Source organism: Bos grunniens, chromosome 11 (assembly GCF_055505025.1).
Source record: "Bos grunniens cultivar Pamir isolate PY7600 chromosome 11, Bosgru_T2T1.0, whole genome shotgun sequence".
Classification (NCBI taxonomy): Eukaryota; Metazoa; Chordata; class Mammalia; order Artiodactyla; family Bovidae; genus Bos; species Bos grunniens.
In genome coordinates, this window is record NC_141175.1 from 59,379,752 (window position 1) to 59,396,433 (window position 16,682).

Below are 16,682 nucleotides of genomic sequence, written 5' to 3' on the forward strand. Positions count from 1 at the left end.
GAGCTTCCGAGTCCCACATGCCCTGCTGTAACACCTCTTTTCATGGCCGACACAGGACATAATTTGGGCTAAGAGACACCTTGCAAGTTCACTGCACCTGACAATCTATGATAAGACCAAGTGTTAAAGCAGAAATTTATTAAAATCCATTTATATAGTGTTTTGCAGACCAAAAAAAGAAAGTACAGAGTCCTCAACATTCAGGCAATCAATTCTATTCTCTGAAGTGCATTGTGAGAAGACAAGACTTCTTTGCCCTCATCCCCTAAAAAGATAACTTCTATTTATACTCCTGAAAATGATGCATTTATTACACCACCTCTCAAGAACTATCTCACTGAATCCCAAGCCTCTGCAGAGAGAGAAGAGAGAGTAGCAGAGAACCTTCTCCAGAACGCAGTGTCTCACCCAGAGGTGTAGTGCAAGAGACACAGAAATGGCAGAGGCTTCAAGGAGTGTGCGCCCGGTGACGGGGCCAGGAGGAAAGCCTGCGGCCGGCTAGGGTGCCCTAGCTGCGGAGTGTGGCCAGACGGGACTGCATGGCCTCAAGGGCCTCTTCCTCCTCCTCCTCATCTTCTGATGCAGCCATCGCTCCTAAAGGTTCAGGCTCCGGGAGGGCGTCCGTCACCTTACTAGGTGCTTTGCCTAAGGCCCCTGTAAAGAAACAGTACACAGGTCAACAGAACATCAGCTTAAGCAGCGGTCCCTCATTTTCTCTGTTCTTCATACCTGGTTCATTTTGACAAGAACAGAACAGGAGCAACAAAACAGCTGTTTTGGTGGGGCTACTATGACAAATGTGCACAAACACCAACTTCTAATATCAAAGTCACAGTAACTAAAGATTTTAAGAATTTTGATTCTGAACCTCTTGATCTAAATCCCTAAACACTAGTGCATACTTAATTTTCAAGATTCATGAAGATGTTAAATATTCTCTCTCAGTAAAACTAAATTGTTTCTAAATCATTACAAAACATTTTCTTGTAGCCTTCATTCCCCCAATAGTTGAAAACAAATAAAAATTAAATCTAGTGAGTTTTGTTATTAAACATAAAACTCAGAAAGTCTAGAAGTGAAAATACAGTTTAAAAGCTTATGAACCATCCCTCATAGATAACTATTATTTTTATTTATCCCCCTGCTAGACTTTTTCAATAGATGTGTTTTTTTAAACAATAGTGTATTTCAGTAACAGTGCTCTCTTCGCATATTATGAACATCTTTCCATGTCAATAAATACATCTCTGTGTAACAACTATGACATATTCCATTACCGTAGATGTAACACAATGGGCTTAACCAATATTCTATTATTAGGCACTTAGCTTGTTTCAAACTTTTCAATATTATCAATAATACTACAGACATCCTTGAGCTAAATCTTAAATTACTAGAATAAGTTCCCAGAAGCCAATCTGTGAGTTAAAGAGCTTTGCTACTGCCAAACTGCTTTCAAGAAAGTCTATACTAGTTTAAGCGCCTGACAGCAGAATACAGGACCAAAAACTTCTTTGTCTTTGTATTTTATAAAATATGGTTATAGATATTATACTTGTTTTTCAAGTAATAACTTGCATAATCTAAAGTAAGAAATGTAGGGGCTTCCCAGGTGGCTCAGTAAAGAAATCTGGTAAAGAATGTGACTGCAATCAAGGAGACACAGGTCTAGGAGGATCCCACATGCTGCAGAGCAACTCAGCCTGTGCACCACAACTACTGAGCCTGTGCTCTGGGGCCCAGAAGCCACAACCACCGAGCTCTTGTGCCACTACTACAGCCTGTGTGCCCTAGAGCCCATGCTCCACAAGAGAAGCCACCACAATGAGAAGCCCACACACCACAACTAGAGAGGCCCCGTGCTTGCCGCAACTAGAGAAAAGCCTGCGGGCATCAACAAAAACCAAGCACAGCTAAATATAAAATAAATGAAAATTTTAAAAATAAAGTAAGAAATGTGGAAGGGAGTTAGAATCTGAAGAAAAAGCTACTAGTTAATCTTGTGAATGCAGGAAGGATGGCCATAAAAGGAGAGGAGAAAGAGGGAGGATCTTGGGTCATACCTGCGGTGATTTCAAACAGAATTCTGTCAATTTCCATTTCTGCTGCTTCTTCCATTTCTTCTTGATCGTCCATGCTTTCAAAAGTGTCCTCTAACATCTCTTCTATGATCCCAGCCTAAATATAGAATAAACCATGTCACTTCCCACAACTGTTAAATCCATTCCTCACAGATGTCCCTGAGGGCCCAGCGCAACAACTGAGATCTGGTGTCTGTGAGTCCAGTCCACCCTTCCCAGGTCTAAGCCACAGGAAACACCACATGCCATCTGCCCTCTCTGGAGGAAGCAAAAAGCCAAAGGGAATCTGCTCTCCAAATTTAGTACTAAGGTTGGAAGGGGGCCTCTATCAGCAGAGTTTCACAGAGTAACTCGGACGATAATGCAGCATGTGGGGAACAACCTGCTGAGACGAGAGGGTGCTGTCTCAGGAAGCATTTGCCCTGATGTCGCAAATCTATGAGTGCAGGAGTTGAGACACAGTATCAAAGTAGGCTGGAGTCACAGAAGACACTATGATAACAAATACCAAGAGCAGGGTGGGGCTCCATAGAACCCAGAAAAGGCCTGTACTTCAGCAGGTCCAAGTGATAGCTGCTGGCCCGGAGTCAGCCTGACGGGTCTGGTAAGGATCAGTCAATTCACCAAAACCTGAGAGAACTGATAAGTCAACATTTCTGGACCCAACAAGGCAGTGCCCACACTCCCTACAGTGAGCCCCATGCCCAGCAGCCTGACGCCAGCCAATTAACCTACTTCATTCTCAAGAGCACAGCCCCACTACAGACACAAGAAAACTGCTCTCTAACACCGGACAACGGTCCCCCTCGCTGAGCAATGTCACGCGAGCATGAGATCACGTGCGGCAGCTCCAGCCCTTGCTCCACCACACTCAGGCAGGGCATGACCCTCACCGACCATGCTGACGGCATCAGATTTAAAGCAAGCCCTCTGTCCTGCTGTCAGACCACTCAGGTGATTCTTAATGTATGAATCTAGCTAGTTCTGTATTCTGCCCATGCTCAGACCCTTTTCCTCCCAACCAAAATGAACCAACAAATTCACATTCAAGGTTACAAGTGGAGCCCTCTGGCCTAGGAGAATGGATCTTACTGCTGGATCAATACATACTAACTCGGTTAAAAGAGCCCAGGGGAACCTGACTCTTAACAGCCTTCCACATCCTGGAGGAGTAAGTGGCCATTCATTTACTCATCCATCCAGCTAGCAACCATTCATTCACCAAATGTCTGCTTTGTGCCACAGATAGCCCTGGGTCTGGGGACTCATGGAATGAGTAAGACTGTGTCTTTGCCCTTGATGTGCTGGGACCCCAGCAGAGGCTTCCGTTTGCACCTGGAGAGGCATCCTTGTATGAATTCAGGAAATATTATCTACTACATATATGCCTTCCTCCAAAGCTATATTATTTTCAGTGCTTAGAAACTTTTGTGGAAGAGATTCCAGATTCTATAATCAAGACCCCACCCTCAGATCTCAGTGGCTTATGGGTCAGTGAGCAGGCATGAAGTCACTCGAAGAATGACTGTGTTACCCAGCTCTAGATAGACAGACATCACAATGTGAGGTGAGACACCCACGTATCACTCTCAGAGGATACATCCCACTAACCTGGTTCCATCCTGATCACTGCTCAGGGATTTCTCCTTCCAAAGACCCGGGTTCTGGGCTTTTGATGCTGCCTTTCTTTTCTATCAACTTTCTTCTCCTGTTCCCCTCTCCTGGGCCCAGGAGCCCTGTTTACAACCCAAGTTCATACATCAAATCCCCTGGGAGGAAGGGAGGCAGCTTCTCTGCACAGCCACACACGAGGATTCTCAGGCCACATGCTCACAGCTGTGAGGCAGCACTGGTGGGGCCCGCCTAGCACCAAGTCCTCTGGTGCAGCTCAGGCCTTTGTGCTCCAACCCCAGACCTGTCCTCTCCTACCAAGGCCACTCAGGCAAGTCACCTGGCAACTTGAAGACTCAGTTTCCTACTCCTGTGTAAAATAGGGGAAAAAAATACCAACATCTCAAGGTGACCGGGAGAACTCTCCAGGAGAGCGTGTGTGCTGCACCACAGGCAGCTGGGGGCTCAGTAACAGCACCCTCCTAAGCCCTGTCCCCCACCCAAAGGCCACTGGTGCAGGTCCCTGCCAGGCCCTGGTCCTGGGGCAGCAGCAGTTTACTGCTTTCTATTTGGTTCTCAGTTCCTTTATCTGGGCTTCCCTGGTGGCTCAGATGGTAAAGAATCCACCTGTAATGCAGGAGACCTAGGTTTGATCCCTGGGTTGGGAAGATCCCCTGGAGAAGGAATGGCAACCCACTTCAGTATTCTTGCCTGGAGAATCCCATGGACAGGGGAGCCTGGTGGGCTAAGTCCATGGGGTCACAAAGAGTCTAACACAACTGAGAAACTTTCACTTTCTGGTCTAAGACAGGGGTCAGCCAGCTACAGGCCAAACCCAATCCACTGCCAACTTTTAGAAATAATGTTTTATGAGAACACAGTCATGCTCATTTGTTTACATATTATCTACAGCTACTTTTAAACTACAAAGTAGAGTTGAGTAGTTACAACAGAGACCTATGGCCCAGGAAATAAAAAATACATTTACTATCCAGCCCTTTACAGAAAAACTTTGCCAACCCCTGGTCTTGAACCACCTGTTTCACTAACACTCCTCTGGTACAAACAGAGGAACCTGGGTTTTCTTCTGTTTCCTTGTTCACCTCAGAGCCCATAATCCTGAGCTCCCCAAACTCTACAGACAGTTGCTTCCTGGGTCACCCACCTCCCCTGGAGATCTAGACATACCATTGCTTCTTCTAAGGCAAAATGGCAATCTGACCCAGCCTCTGCCATGCTCGGCTCAGACAATTTCAGTGTTAACAGCCTCTGTCCTCCAGAGGACTGGATAAAGACGATGTGGTACATAAATACAATGGAATATTACTCAGCCATTAAAAAGAATGAAATAAGGCCATTTGCAGTAACATGGATGGACCTAGAGAGTGTCATATTGAGTGAAGTCAGTCAGAGAGAGAAGGAGAAATATCATATGACATCCCTTATGTGTGGAATCTAAAAAGAAATGACCCAAATGAACTTACTCACAAAACAGAGAGAGACTAACAGACTGAGAAAAGGAACTCATGGTTGTTGGGGAGAATGTCATGTACACACTGCTATATTTAAAATGGATAACAAACAAAAACCTATTGTATAGCACATGGAACTCTGCTCAATGTTATGTGCCAGCATGGATGGGAGGCGGGTGTGGCATAGAATGGATATATGTATAAGAATGGCTGAGTCCCTTCACTTCACCTGAAACTATCACAACATTGTTAATTGGCCAATACATATATATACCAATACAATTTTTGTTTTGTTTTGTATTTTGTCCTGGTGTTAAAAAAAAAAAAAAAAACCCACAGCTTCTATCCTCAAAATCATTTCTGCCGGGCCACAACACAATGACCTGTCTGCTCCTGTGCACACTGGCCCAGGCTCTGCCGCTGGCTGACTCCTAGTGCTCTGGAAGAGGACACAGGGTCAGCCCCAGGTCACCTTCATCATCTCTTTGGACAGCTCCCGCATGGTGGCCTGGATTTCCGGGATCTTCACAAGACTCTGCATGGCCTTCATCACTTCTGTGCTCTTCTGCAGGGAACCAGCCACTCGCAAAACCGCTGAAAGGCAAAGATGACAGGATCGCTCAACACAATGCAGCACAGGATGGAATAAAGACAGACAGGCAAATCACAGGCTGCTCTAATAAAGGTCAGCGGGAGTGGGCGGGCTCCCAGGGCTATTCATGTGCTTGTGGACTGCATGACTGTGCTGGCTGACCGAAGCAGACTTTGCTAAACTGGGTGCTACTCTGGCTCCAATAGGTACAAATTCTTCAGGCACACCAAGACTCACACCTGAAGGCCGGAGTCTGACCCTGAGGGAACGAAGCTAGCTAGGAACAACTGTGACATCAGGACAAGTCACACACAGAAGAATGTCTCTAGGCCTTGCCAGGGCCAGACTGGAAAAGAGGCTTTAGGCAACGCAAGCAACGCTTCCCACACACCAGTTGATGGATCGCAGCTGCTCTGGGAGGGACCTGCCACTGGTCAACAGGAAAATAAGAGAAAATGTGTGTCAGTGTAAGGTGGTGACAGTTAGAAAACATTCTCTGTAGTCCAAGACCGTACACATACTATATATTCTTCTTTTCAATATTTATTTATTTGACTGTGTGGAGTCTTAGTTGAGGCACACAAGATCTTTTGTGCAACATGCAGGCTTAGTTGCCCTGAGGCGTGTGGGACCTCAGTTCCCCAACCAGGGATCAAAACTACATCCCCTGCACCGGAAGGTGGATTCTTAACCCCTGGACCTTCAGGGAAATCCCTATATTCTTTAAAAGAAATCATGGTAGTAACAAATTATGTTACACAAGGAAAAAAAGCACGTGTCAGAAAAAAATTATTTTATAAGTAAACACAGTTATCCCCACAACAGAATGAGAAAACAAGCCAAAAGCTGGAAGAAAAGATTTTCATCAGCCATTTATGATGAAAAAGATTGTGGTCTAACATATAGAAAGAACTCTTAAAGCTTTTAAAGTGTCATATTTACCATCAATGATAAATATCATCTATGTCATATTTATTATCTAAGTATCTATATTTATCATCAATAAGGAAATGAACAACCCAATTAAAAATAGGCAGGATACCTAAACAAGCAACTCAGAGAAGACATACAGATGGCAAACAAAGTGCACATAAAAAGATGTTCAACATCCTACGTCATTAGGGAAATGCAAATTGAAACAACAACGAGGTACCAGTACACACCTATTAGACTGGACAAAACCCAAAACACTGATATCAAATGCTGGTGAGGATGTGGAGCAATAGGAACTCTCAATCATTGCTGGTGGGAATGCAAAATGGTACAGCCACTTCAGAAGACAGTTTGTCAGCTCCTTACAAAACTAAATACACTCTTAACATATGATCCGACAATAGCCCTCCTTGGTATTTACTCAAAGAAGTTAAAAACTTATGTCCACACAAAAACTTGCATGTGAATGTTTACAAGAACTTTATTCATAATTGCCAAAACTCAGAATCAACCAAGATGTGCCTTGCAAGTGAACAATAATGGATAACAGAGTGTGGGACATCAACACAGTGACTATTAATCAACATTAAAAATGAGTTTCTTGAAAAAACATGGAGGAAACCTTTTATGTATATTACTAAGTGAAGGAAGTCAATCTAGGAATTCCCTGGTGGTCCAGTGGTTAGAAATTCACCTGCCAATGCAGGGGACATGGGTTCAATCTCTAGTCTGGGAAGATTTCATATGCCATGGAGCAACTAATAAGCCCGTGCACTACAACTACTGAACCCATGTGGCCTAGAGCCTGTACTCCACAACCAGAGAAGCCACTGCAACGGGAAGTCTGTGCACTACAGTGAGAGAGTACCCCCACTAGCGGCAATGAGAGAAAGCCCATGCGCAGCAATGGAGACCTAGCACAGCCGAAGATTAAATAAATATTTTTTTTAAAAAGAAAATCTAAAAGGCTACATACAGTATGATTCCAAGTATATATATGACATTCTCAAAAAATGGAAAATTATGGAGACAGTAAAAAGATCAGTGATTGCCAGGAGTTAAAGATGGGAGGGATGAAAGGCAGAGCACAGAAAATTTTCAGCCGTATACATTTCACAGTAAAATAAGAATCTCCAAAAATAAAAAGGTTAGTATTCTACAGAAAACATAGAGCTAGCATGATAAAAGCTAGCTGACATTTAAACTGAGAAAGGTCACAGTCACACAGAGGGGCTTGTGAAGCACATGAGCACTTCATGCTTAGAGCGCTCTGTGCTTTGGATGATGGCTATTCTGACTGGTGCGAGGTGATACCTCAATGTAGTTTTGATTTGTATTTCTCTAGTAATGAGCCATGCTGAGTGTCTTTCCCTGTGTTTATCAGCCATCTGTATGTCTTCTTTGGAGAAATGTCTGTTTAGATCTTTTGCCCACTTTTTGATTGGGTTGTTTTTCTGGTATTGAGCTGCATGAGCTGCTTGTATATTTTGGAGATTAATACTTTTCACTTGCTATTACTTTCTCCTATTCTGAGGGCTGTCTTTTCACCTTGTTTATAGTTTCCTTTGCTGTGCAAAAGCTTTTAAGTTTAATTAGGTCCTACCTGTTTATTTTTGTTTTTATTTCTATTACTCTAGGAGGTTGGTCACAGAGGATCTTGCTGTGATTTATGTCAAGAAGTGTACTGCCTATGATTTCCTCTAAGAGCTTTATAGTTTTTGGCCTTACATTTAAGTCTTTAGTGCATTTTGAGTTTATTTTTGTGTATGGTGTTAGGAGATGTTCTAGTTTCATTCCTTTACATGCAGCTGTCCAGTTTTCCCAGCACCAACATACTAAAGAGGCTGTCTTTTCTCTGCTGTATATTCTTGCCTCCTTTGTCAAAGACAAGGTGCCCATGAAGTGAAGTGAAGTCGCTCAGTCATGTCTGACTCTTAGCGACCCCATGGACTGCTGCCCACCAGGCTCCTCTGTCCATGGGATTTTCCAGGCAGCTTCTAGTAATTTAATATAAAATAAGTATAGTATTTAATATAAAATAAGTCATGGGAATGTAATGTACAGCACAGGGAATTATAGTCAGTAATAATGCAATAACTTTGTAGGATAAGTTATTAGATTTACTGAGGTGATCAAGTTATAAAGTATATAAATGTCAAATCACTATTCTGTACATCTGAAACTAGTATAATAGTGTATGTTGATTACACTTCAATAAAAAAGAAAAAAAGCCAATCCTAAGAGGTTACTTACATATGGGCTGATTCCATTTATATAACATTTTTGAAATAGTAAAATTATAAAATTAATGTGGCAGCCAGGAGGGGAGGGGAGTTTGGGGGAGAATGGATATATGTATATGTATGGCTAAGCCCCTTAGCTGTTCACCTGAAACTATTTTTTGTTAACCTGCTATACGCCAATACAAAATAAAAAGTTAGAAAAAAAAAACAGACTAATGATTGCCAGATATAAAGAGGGGGTGGGGATGGGAGGGAAGTGGGTGTGGTTACAGATGTGCAGCATGAGATATCCCTGTAAGGATGGAAACTGGAAGAATTCTAAAGCTTGACTGTATCAATGCCGACCTCCTGGGTATAATACTTACTTTAACTCTGCAAAATGTTACCACTGGGGGAAAATGGGTAAGGGGTATACACAGAATCTCTCTGTATTATTTCTTACAACTCCATGTATGTGAATCTACAATTCTCTCAAAAAGCTTAATTTTAAAAAACCCTCAGAAAAGAGTATATAAAAACAAAGCAACATTATGTTACCATGCCTGCTAGAGATACAAATGAAACACACACACAAATACAAGTTCTGCTATAAATTATAACAATAACCAAATATGGAAACAAAGCAGCTAAATATAGATTTAGCTTCATAATCATAGATACAAAGACCAATGGGAATATTCTGAGTCTGATTTCAATAATTAAAGCAACAAAATTACAAAGTTGTTTCCACTTATCATAGGTTCTTGTGGCAATTATAGCTAAATTTAAATAAATCAGAAAAAAATATTAAAAATGGCATCAATAGCGAAATGCAATTCCCTGAGAGCAAGGGCCCAGGGGAGCAACACATTCACAAAAGCCATCTTAAACATGGCCATTATAAGCAGAATGAATAGTTATAAGAAAATATGGAGTCTTACAATAAAGTTTCACAAAGTTAAGTTAAAGTCACAAAGTGTCCAACTCTTTCTGACCCCATGGACCATACAATCCATGGAATTCTCCAGGCCAGAATACTAGAGTAGGTAGCCTTTCCCTTCTCCAGGGGATCTTTGCAACCCAGGGATCGAACCCAGGTCTCCCACATTGCAGGATTCTTTACCAGCTGAGTCACCAGGGAAGCCCACTACAGGAATAGATAAGGCTTAAGATTCCAGAGGGCTGATTACCTCCAGCCACTCTCACCTAATGCCAACCATGGGCGCTCACACTACACCTACAGCTGAGTAAAGTAAGTATTCGTATGAATAATGACAAAAATCAACTATAAAACAAATGGAGACAATCAATTCACGAAGGAGATGTTTTTTACCCTTTAAAATTTTTGTTTATATTGTATTTTGTTTGTGCAAAGGAAAAATATTTCATATGAAAATGATGAAGCACTACAGAATTTGAATTTATAAAGTTTCGTCCCCATTAAACTCTTAACTCCCCATTCCCCTCTCCCTCCACCTCTTGGCAACCACCATCCCACTTTCTCTATGATTCTGACTATTCTCCATACCTCACAGAAGTGGAATCTCATAGCATCTGGCCTTTGGTGACAAGCATACTGCACTTAGCATAACGTTAGCCTTCAAGGTACCTAAAGTTGTAATGTGTCAGAACTTCCTCCTTCTTTTTTATATTTTAAATATTTGGCTGCACCCTGCAGCATATGAGATATTAGTTTCCTGAACAGGAATTGAACCATCGCCCCCTGCATTGGAAGGCAGAGTATTAACTACTGGACCACCAGTGAAAGTGAAAGTTCCTCCGTTGTGTCTGACTCTTTGTGACCCCATGGGCTATACATATATATAGTCCATGGAATTCTCCAGGCCAGAATACTGGAGTGGATAGCCTTTCCCTTCTCCAGGGGGTCTTCCCAACCCAGAGACTGAACCCAGGGAAGTCCCCAAAACTTCCTTCCTTTTTAAGGCTGAACAGTAGTCCACTGAACTATATATACCATGTTTTGTTTATCCACTCATCCTTCAGTGGACAACTGAATTGTCTTTACCTTTTGCCTGTTATGAATAATGCTGCTATAAACATGGATGTAAAAACATCTGTTTGGAGTCCCTGCTTTCAATTCTTACTTATCCAGAAGTGGAATTTCTGGACCATATGATAATTTTGTTTCCCGCCCCACCTTCTTAGCTTCTCTTAACTTTCTCTCCCAACCAAAACATACTCATCATCTGTCTTGTTCTGCAAGAAGCTGCTGTCAGAAAGTAACACTTGGAAAACATCTAATCATGACAATGTATTAATAGCTGACAGGACTTAATACACCACCCCTCCCAGGGACATCTGCATTTGAAAAGAGAAACATCTTAAGGAGAAGAAATGACTTCATCAAATGGTGACTTTTCAAACAATAACAGGCTCAGGGTGGGATGGGGACATGGGAACTCATGTCACAGTATTTCTAGTTTTCTCTTTTCTCACTCCCAAAATGTAGACGTCCCTCTCCCTCTCTATTCTGGGTTCTATTATCAGTTACCTTCTCTGTTGTATTTAATTTGCCAACAGACAATATCCAACTATAAACCCCCTCAACAACCCTCCCTGGGGATTCCTCCAGCCAGGCACTGTGCTGAGGTGCTGGGGAAGCAGGGCGACCTGCACGGAGCCAGTCTGACAGCCCCAAGTAGAGTCTTCTGTCTCTCTTAGGCCTGCTTCTCCCTCCTTCTGGGTTTCCAGAGTCTTTAAATGCACTGTGCTCTTTCTGGGTTCAGGGTTTGGAGCACCTTAGGCTTATTTCTACCTTCACCACGTTCACTTACTTGGCATCCAGAGCAGTTCTCCAATGTCCTCTCTCCCACTCATCCTACCAGACTAACCCAGCTGGGCCCTGACCATCCCCTCTCAGGTCCCCCGGCCTCCTGCCTGGCTGCACCTGCAGTTGTGCTCACAGTACTCGATGAGGCTCTGTCCTGTTTAGGAGATGAAGTCACCACCCTCAGCTGAGCGCTCCAAACTCTGACTGCAGATTACCTTTCCAGCCTCACCTCCCACTCCCCTGTCAAGCACTCGTGTCACACTGAATCAAGGGCTTTGCTGAGCACAGTCTGAACTACTTCCCCTGTGCCTCCGGGCCCCCACTCCTCTACCCGGACGCCTCTAGTTCTCCCTCAGAGCTCTGCTTCTGCACCCCCACTGCAGCTGATCTGCAGGGCCTCCACACTGGAATCTGAAAAGCCCTGCTCTTCTTACAGCTGTCCCAACTGTCTTCTTCACCTCCCTGCTCATCCTTTTCAGCCATCCTTCTCCCTTGCGCCCAGGTACCCCAATCTCCCAGAACTACTTCCTTCAGGGTTCAAATACATAGTTCTTTTGGCCCTAGGGCCTTCACACAGGTCACTGACACTCTGGTTGGAATAAGTCCCCCCTTAATTACTCATCCTTCAGATATCATCAGAGACTGAAAGGAGCCACCCTTGAGTGCATTTCCCTTTTATAGTCTCCTAGTGCTCATTACAATGTGCATTTATAAATACCCATTTACTTATTAAGTTTATTATTTTATTAGGTATGCTTCTTTTTATTAAATTTATGTATTTTTGCTTTTTACTCCAAAACTAGAGGCCAATGACTGTCTTTACAGTTCATTATTTTATGTCTGGTGCCCCCAAATATATCTGGCATATAATAGTGGCTAAAAGAAATGGATTTATTACATGAATTATAATTTTTCTCTTTGTAGCTTAAGCTACCTACCTGAGAAGACTGCAGAAGCTTCTTATGAAACTCATACTTAATCCAACCTCTCCACTCTCTTCCCTCCCTCTCTCGTAAAAAGAGGAAAGAGATAAGGAAGAAAAGGGTGGTGGGAAGAAGGCGCTCTGAGAAACAATGCAAGGAACATAAAAAAAATTTTTTTAAGCTATTAAGGAGGTAGAGAAGGAATGGACTAGGAGTTAGGGTTAGTAGATGCAAACTATTACATACAGAATAGATGGAAAACAAGGTCCTACTACCATATGGCACAGGGAGCGATATTCAATGTCCTGGGTAAACCATAATAAAAAAGAATGCATATTTTAAGACTATCAATAAGAAATATTATATTCAGGAAATAAGAATAAAATGATATTTTTCAAATAAAGATCAGAGAACTCTTTTCCAAAAATTAAAATTAAGATAGATAAATTCAAGAAAAGAAATAAAAAATAGAGAAAATTTAGGAAGTATGTTCAGAAGGCAGAACACAAAGACAAAATTGATGATGGTAACAAAAATTATATTTAGAGCCCACACATATAGCAATTACCAAGGGCCAGGCACTGAATTAAGCCTCACAACTACCCTATAAGGAAGGTACTATTATTATTTCCAAAGTGAAAACAGGAAAGATTAAAAAAAAAAAATTATAAAGGATCAGCCCAGGAAATCTAGCATTTGACTAAAATCTTTTCCTATCAGAAAGAAACAGAAAATACAGTGGAAATGAAATGATCACATTAACATACCCAAGACTTGAAAGACCAAGGAACACAAAGGATGGAACTCTTTGTCTTTTAGAAACCCGTGTGGAAACATGTGCAGAAGAAACTACATGAAGTCTTGGATTCTCAGGGGGGAACATAGGGTGAAGTCGGGGATATGGATGAAGTAAGGCTAGCCAAGATGCTTGGATGGGCATATTAGTTTTGACATACCCATTAAGAATGAGTGGAGATGCCAGCTATACCCTACAAGTCAGGCCTGAAGATAAAAATCTGGAAATCAATGGCGTTTAAAGGCACGAGGTTAGATGAGCTCACCTACAGGGAGAAAGGAAAGATGGAAAAGAGGAGAGGAGCTAGAAAAGAGTATTTTAACATAAGTATCAAATAGCAAATATTTTACTTTGCAGGTGTGATAAAGCCACAAAGACTATATATTTGAAACAACAATATATGTTGTTATGGGTGTATATTTAAAGAATAACAATAACCCTGTATACGAGACAGCAAAAGAGACACTGATGTATAGAACAGTCTTTTGGACTCTGTGGAAGAGGGAGAGGGTGGGATGATTTGGGAGAATGGCATTGAAACATATATAATATCATATATGAAACGAGTTGCCAGTCCAGGTTTGATGCACGATACTGGATGCTTGGGGCTGGTGCACTGGGATGACCCAGAGGGATGGTAAGGGGAGGGAGGAGGGAGGAGGGTTCAGGATGGGGAACACGTGTATACCTGTGGCAGATTCATGTTGATATATGGCAAAACCAATACAATACTGTAAAGTTAAAAAAAAAAAAAAGAATAATAGGCTCTTAACTACGCTGTTTGTGTGTTATGTTCACTATTGGAAGTACATGCTACAAGAGATTTTTTTCATGTAGATTAGTGAATATTTGTGAGCTGTAATTCCTTGAAAAGATATTTTGGATTCAGTATATAGGAAGAAAAGGTGAACAGAAGAGCATGATCAAGCCCACTAGTTCCCAGAGACATGTTATAACATTTCTCAAAAATTAAAAAGTCTAAAAAAAAAAAAAATTAAAAAGTCTGACAAGGACTGATGAAAAGGTTCAAAAAAAGAACCCTCATCCGCTGCTGGTGGGAACACAAATTAGCCTCTTTGGAGAGCAATTTTGCAGTTCTAGTAAAATTTAAACCCAGCTATTTTTAATGCAGCAATTCCACTTCTGAGGATATAACTGTCCTAAAGAAACACATGTGCAAAAGTGAAGACATTCAAAGCAGCACTGTTAGTAATAGTAAAAACTGAGAAAAGCTTAAGTGTCCATCAATAGGGAAAAGAAAAATAAAATGTGATACATTCAAAGGATGCAATGCGACCTAGGACTTAAAAATATGTATTTATCATCTCAAAACATACTCATCATTAAGTTGGTATGGTAAATATCATACCAAAATATATTATTATATGGGTATATTTCAACCTTACAATGATAAATGGCAAACAATGCAGAATGAAACACAAAATATAATACCATTTTTATATATTTTAATAGTTATGATAATGGTTACCTCTGGGGAGACTGAAAGAGAAAGGAATGGGGTTGGAAAGATGTATCAGAGAAGTTTCAAGTTTAGTAATACTGCTTTCTAATATAAAAACTGAAGCAAATATAATAAAATGTCAAATTTTATTGGTTCTGGGTGTTAGGTACATGTGAAAGTCACTCAGTCTATCCGACCTTTGCGGCCCCATGGATATACAGTCCATGGAATTCTCCAGGCCAGAATACTGGAGTGAATAGCTGTTCCCTTCTCCACAGGATCTTCCCAACCCAGGGATCGAACCCAGGTCTCCCACATTGCAAGTGGATTCTTTACCAGCTGAGCCACCAGGGAAGCCCAAGAATACTGGAGTGCGTGGCCTATCCCTTCTCCAGTGGATCTGCCTGACCCAGGAATCGAAGCAGGGTCTCCTGCATTGCAAGTGGATTCTTTACCAGCTGAGCTACAAGGGAAGCCCTTGTTAGGTACATAAGCATCCAATATATTATCTTTGCAACTGAGGAGAAGAGTCTATGTATGCTATGCTATGCTATGCTAAGTCACTTCAGTCGTGTCCGACTCTGTGTGACCCCATAGACGGTAGCCTACCAGGCTCCCCCATCCCTGGGATTCTCCAGGCAAGAACACTAGAGTGGGTTGCCATTTCCTTCTCCAACGCATGAAAGTGAAAAGTGAAAGTGAAGCTGCTCAGTTGTGTCTGACTCTTAGCGACCCCACGGACTGCAGCCTACCAGGCTCCTTCATCTATGGGATTTTCCAGGCAAGAGTACTGGAGTGGGGTGCCATTGCCTTCTAGGGCCTTATTCATAGGAAGAGAAAACGCAAAATAAGCTAAACATTTTCTGATGTTGATCCACTAAAGGAAATGCTGAAAAAATTTTAAATAATCTTATTATAGTCAATTGAACACGTACCTTTTCAGCTGGCTGCAGAAAAAAACAGAAGTGAATATGAAGATTTCACTGATGGCTGTAAAGTGTATTTAGTTTTCAAAATAACAGTAAGATTACACTGTTTCTCTCTGGTACTGAATACCTGGCTTGTCCAAAAGGCATATATGTAGGTTATTTATCCAATATTTAAACAGCCTAAATACATCACTTTAGGGCTGAAATAACACAGTTTTTAAAACTTAAGAAGCTACAGTATAAATAGCTCATTTTTTTTAAACTCTTTCTCAATTCATAGATTATTTCTTCAGTATCTGGAGAAAGAAACTGATATATTCACTATTAGGCATAGTAAAAATAAAAACCCACATCCAAATGTTAAAATTGAACATAAAGAAACACTTTCAGAGCCAAATACAACCAAATAATGAATCAGGCACTCATGTGGCACCAGCCTCTACACTGAAACATTCAAGTCTTCTAATTCTTGAATGTGATGTACTCATCAGAATAGTAACTGACAGAGTTGAAGATGCTGTTTGTTTTTTTTTTCTGGCCACGCCATACAGCTTGTGAGATCTTAGTTTCCGAGACCAAGGCTTGAACTTGGCCCTGGCAGTGAAAGCATGAGGTCCTAACCATTGGACCACCAGGGAATTCCCTGAAGATATTCTTTAGTGGAAAAATTTCCCTGTAATTTCAGAGTCTGTACTCTGTCAAATTATCTGACAGTCATTTGCTGCCATTCATTCTCAAAGAACTCTAGTTCTGGGTTAGGATTTCTTCATTTAGCCAAAATTAAGTAAGAAAAGAAACCAACTGGATGTAAAATGTAACCTATGCCTCAAGCTGTCAGTGACCTGGAGACAGATGCCTGTGAAAGATGGC

General features: G+C 41.6%; 1 protein-coding gene across 2 annotated transcripts in view; it reads right to left on the reverse strand.

Moving 5' to 3' along the window:
- Window positions 1–121: 121 nt before the first annotated feature.
- CHMP3 (charged multivesicular body protein 3) overlaps window positions 122–16,682 on the reverse strand; it is a 41,638-nt gene continuing 25,077 nt past the window's right edge. For both annotated transcript variants that reach the window (XM_086326610.1, XM_086326609.1), the window contains 3 exons: window positions 5,637–5,758; window positions 2,064–2,178; window positions 122–654 (listed from right to left, as the gene is read on the reverse strand). In XM_086326610.1, coding sequence (XP_086182736.1) covers window positions 509–654; window positions 2,064–2,178; window positions 5,637–5,758 — 383 coding nt within the window. In that variant the 3' untranslated portion in view covers window positions 122–508. The remainder of the gene's footprint in view (window positions 655–2,063; window positions 2,179–5,636; window positions 5,759–16,682) is intronic.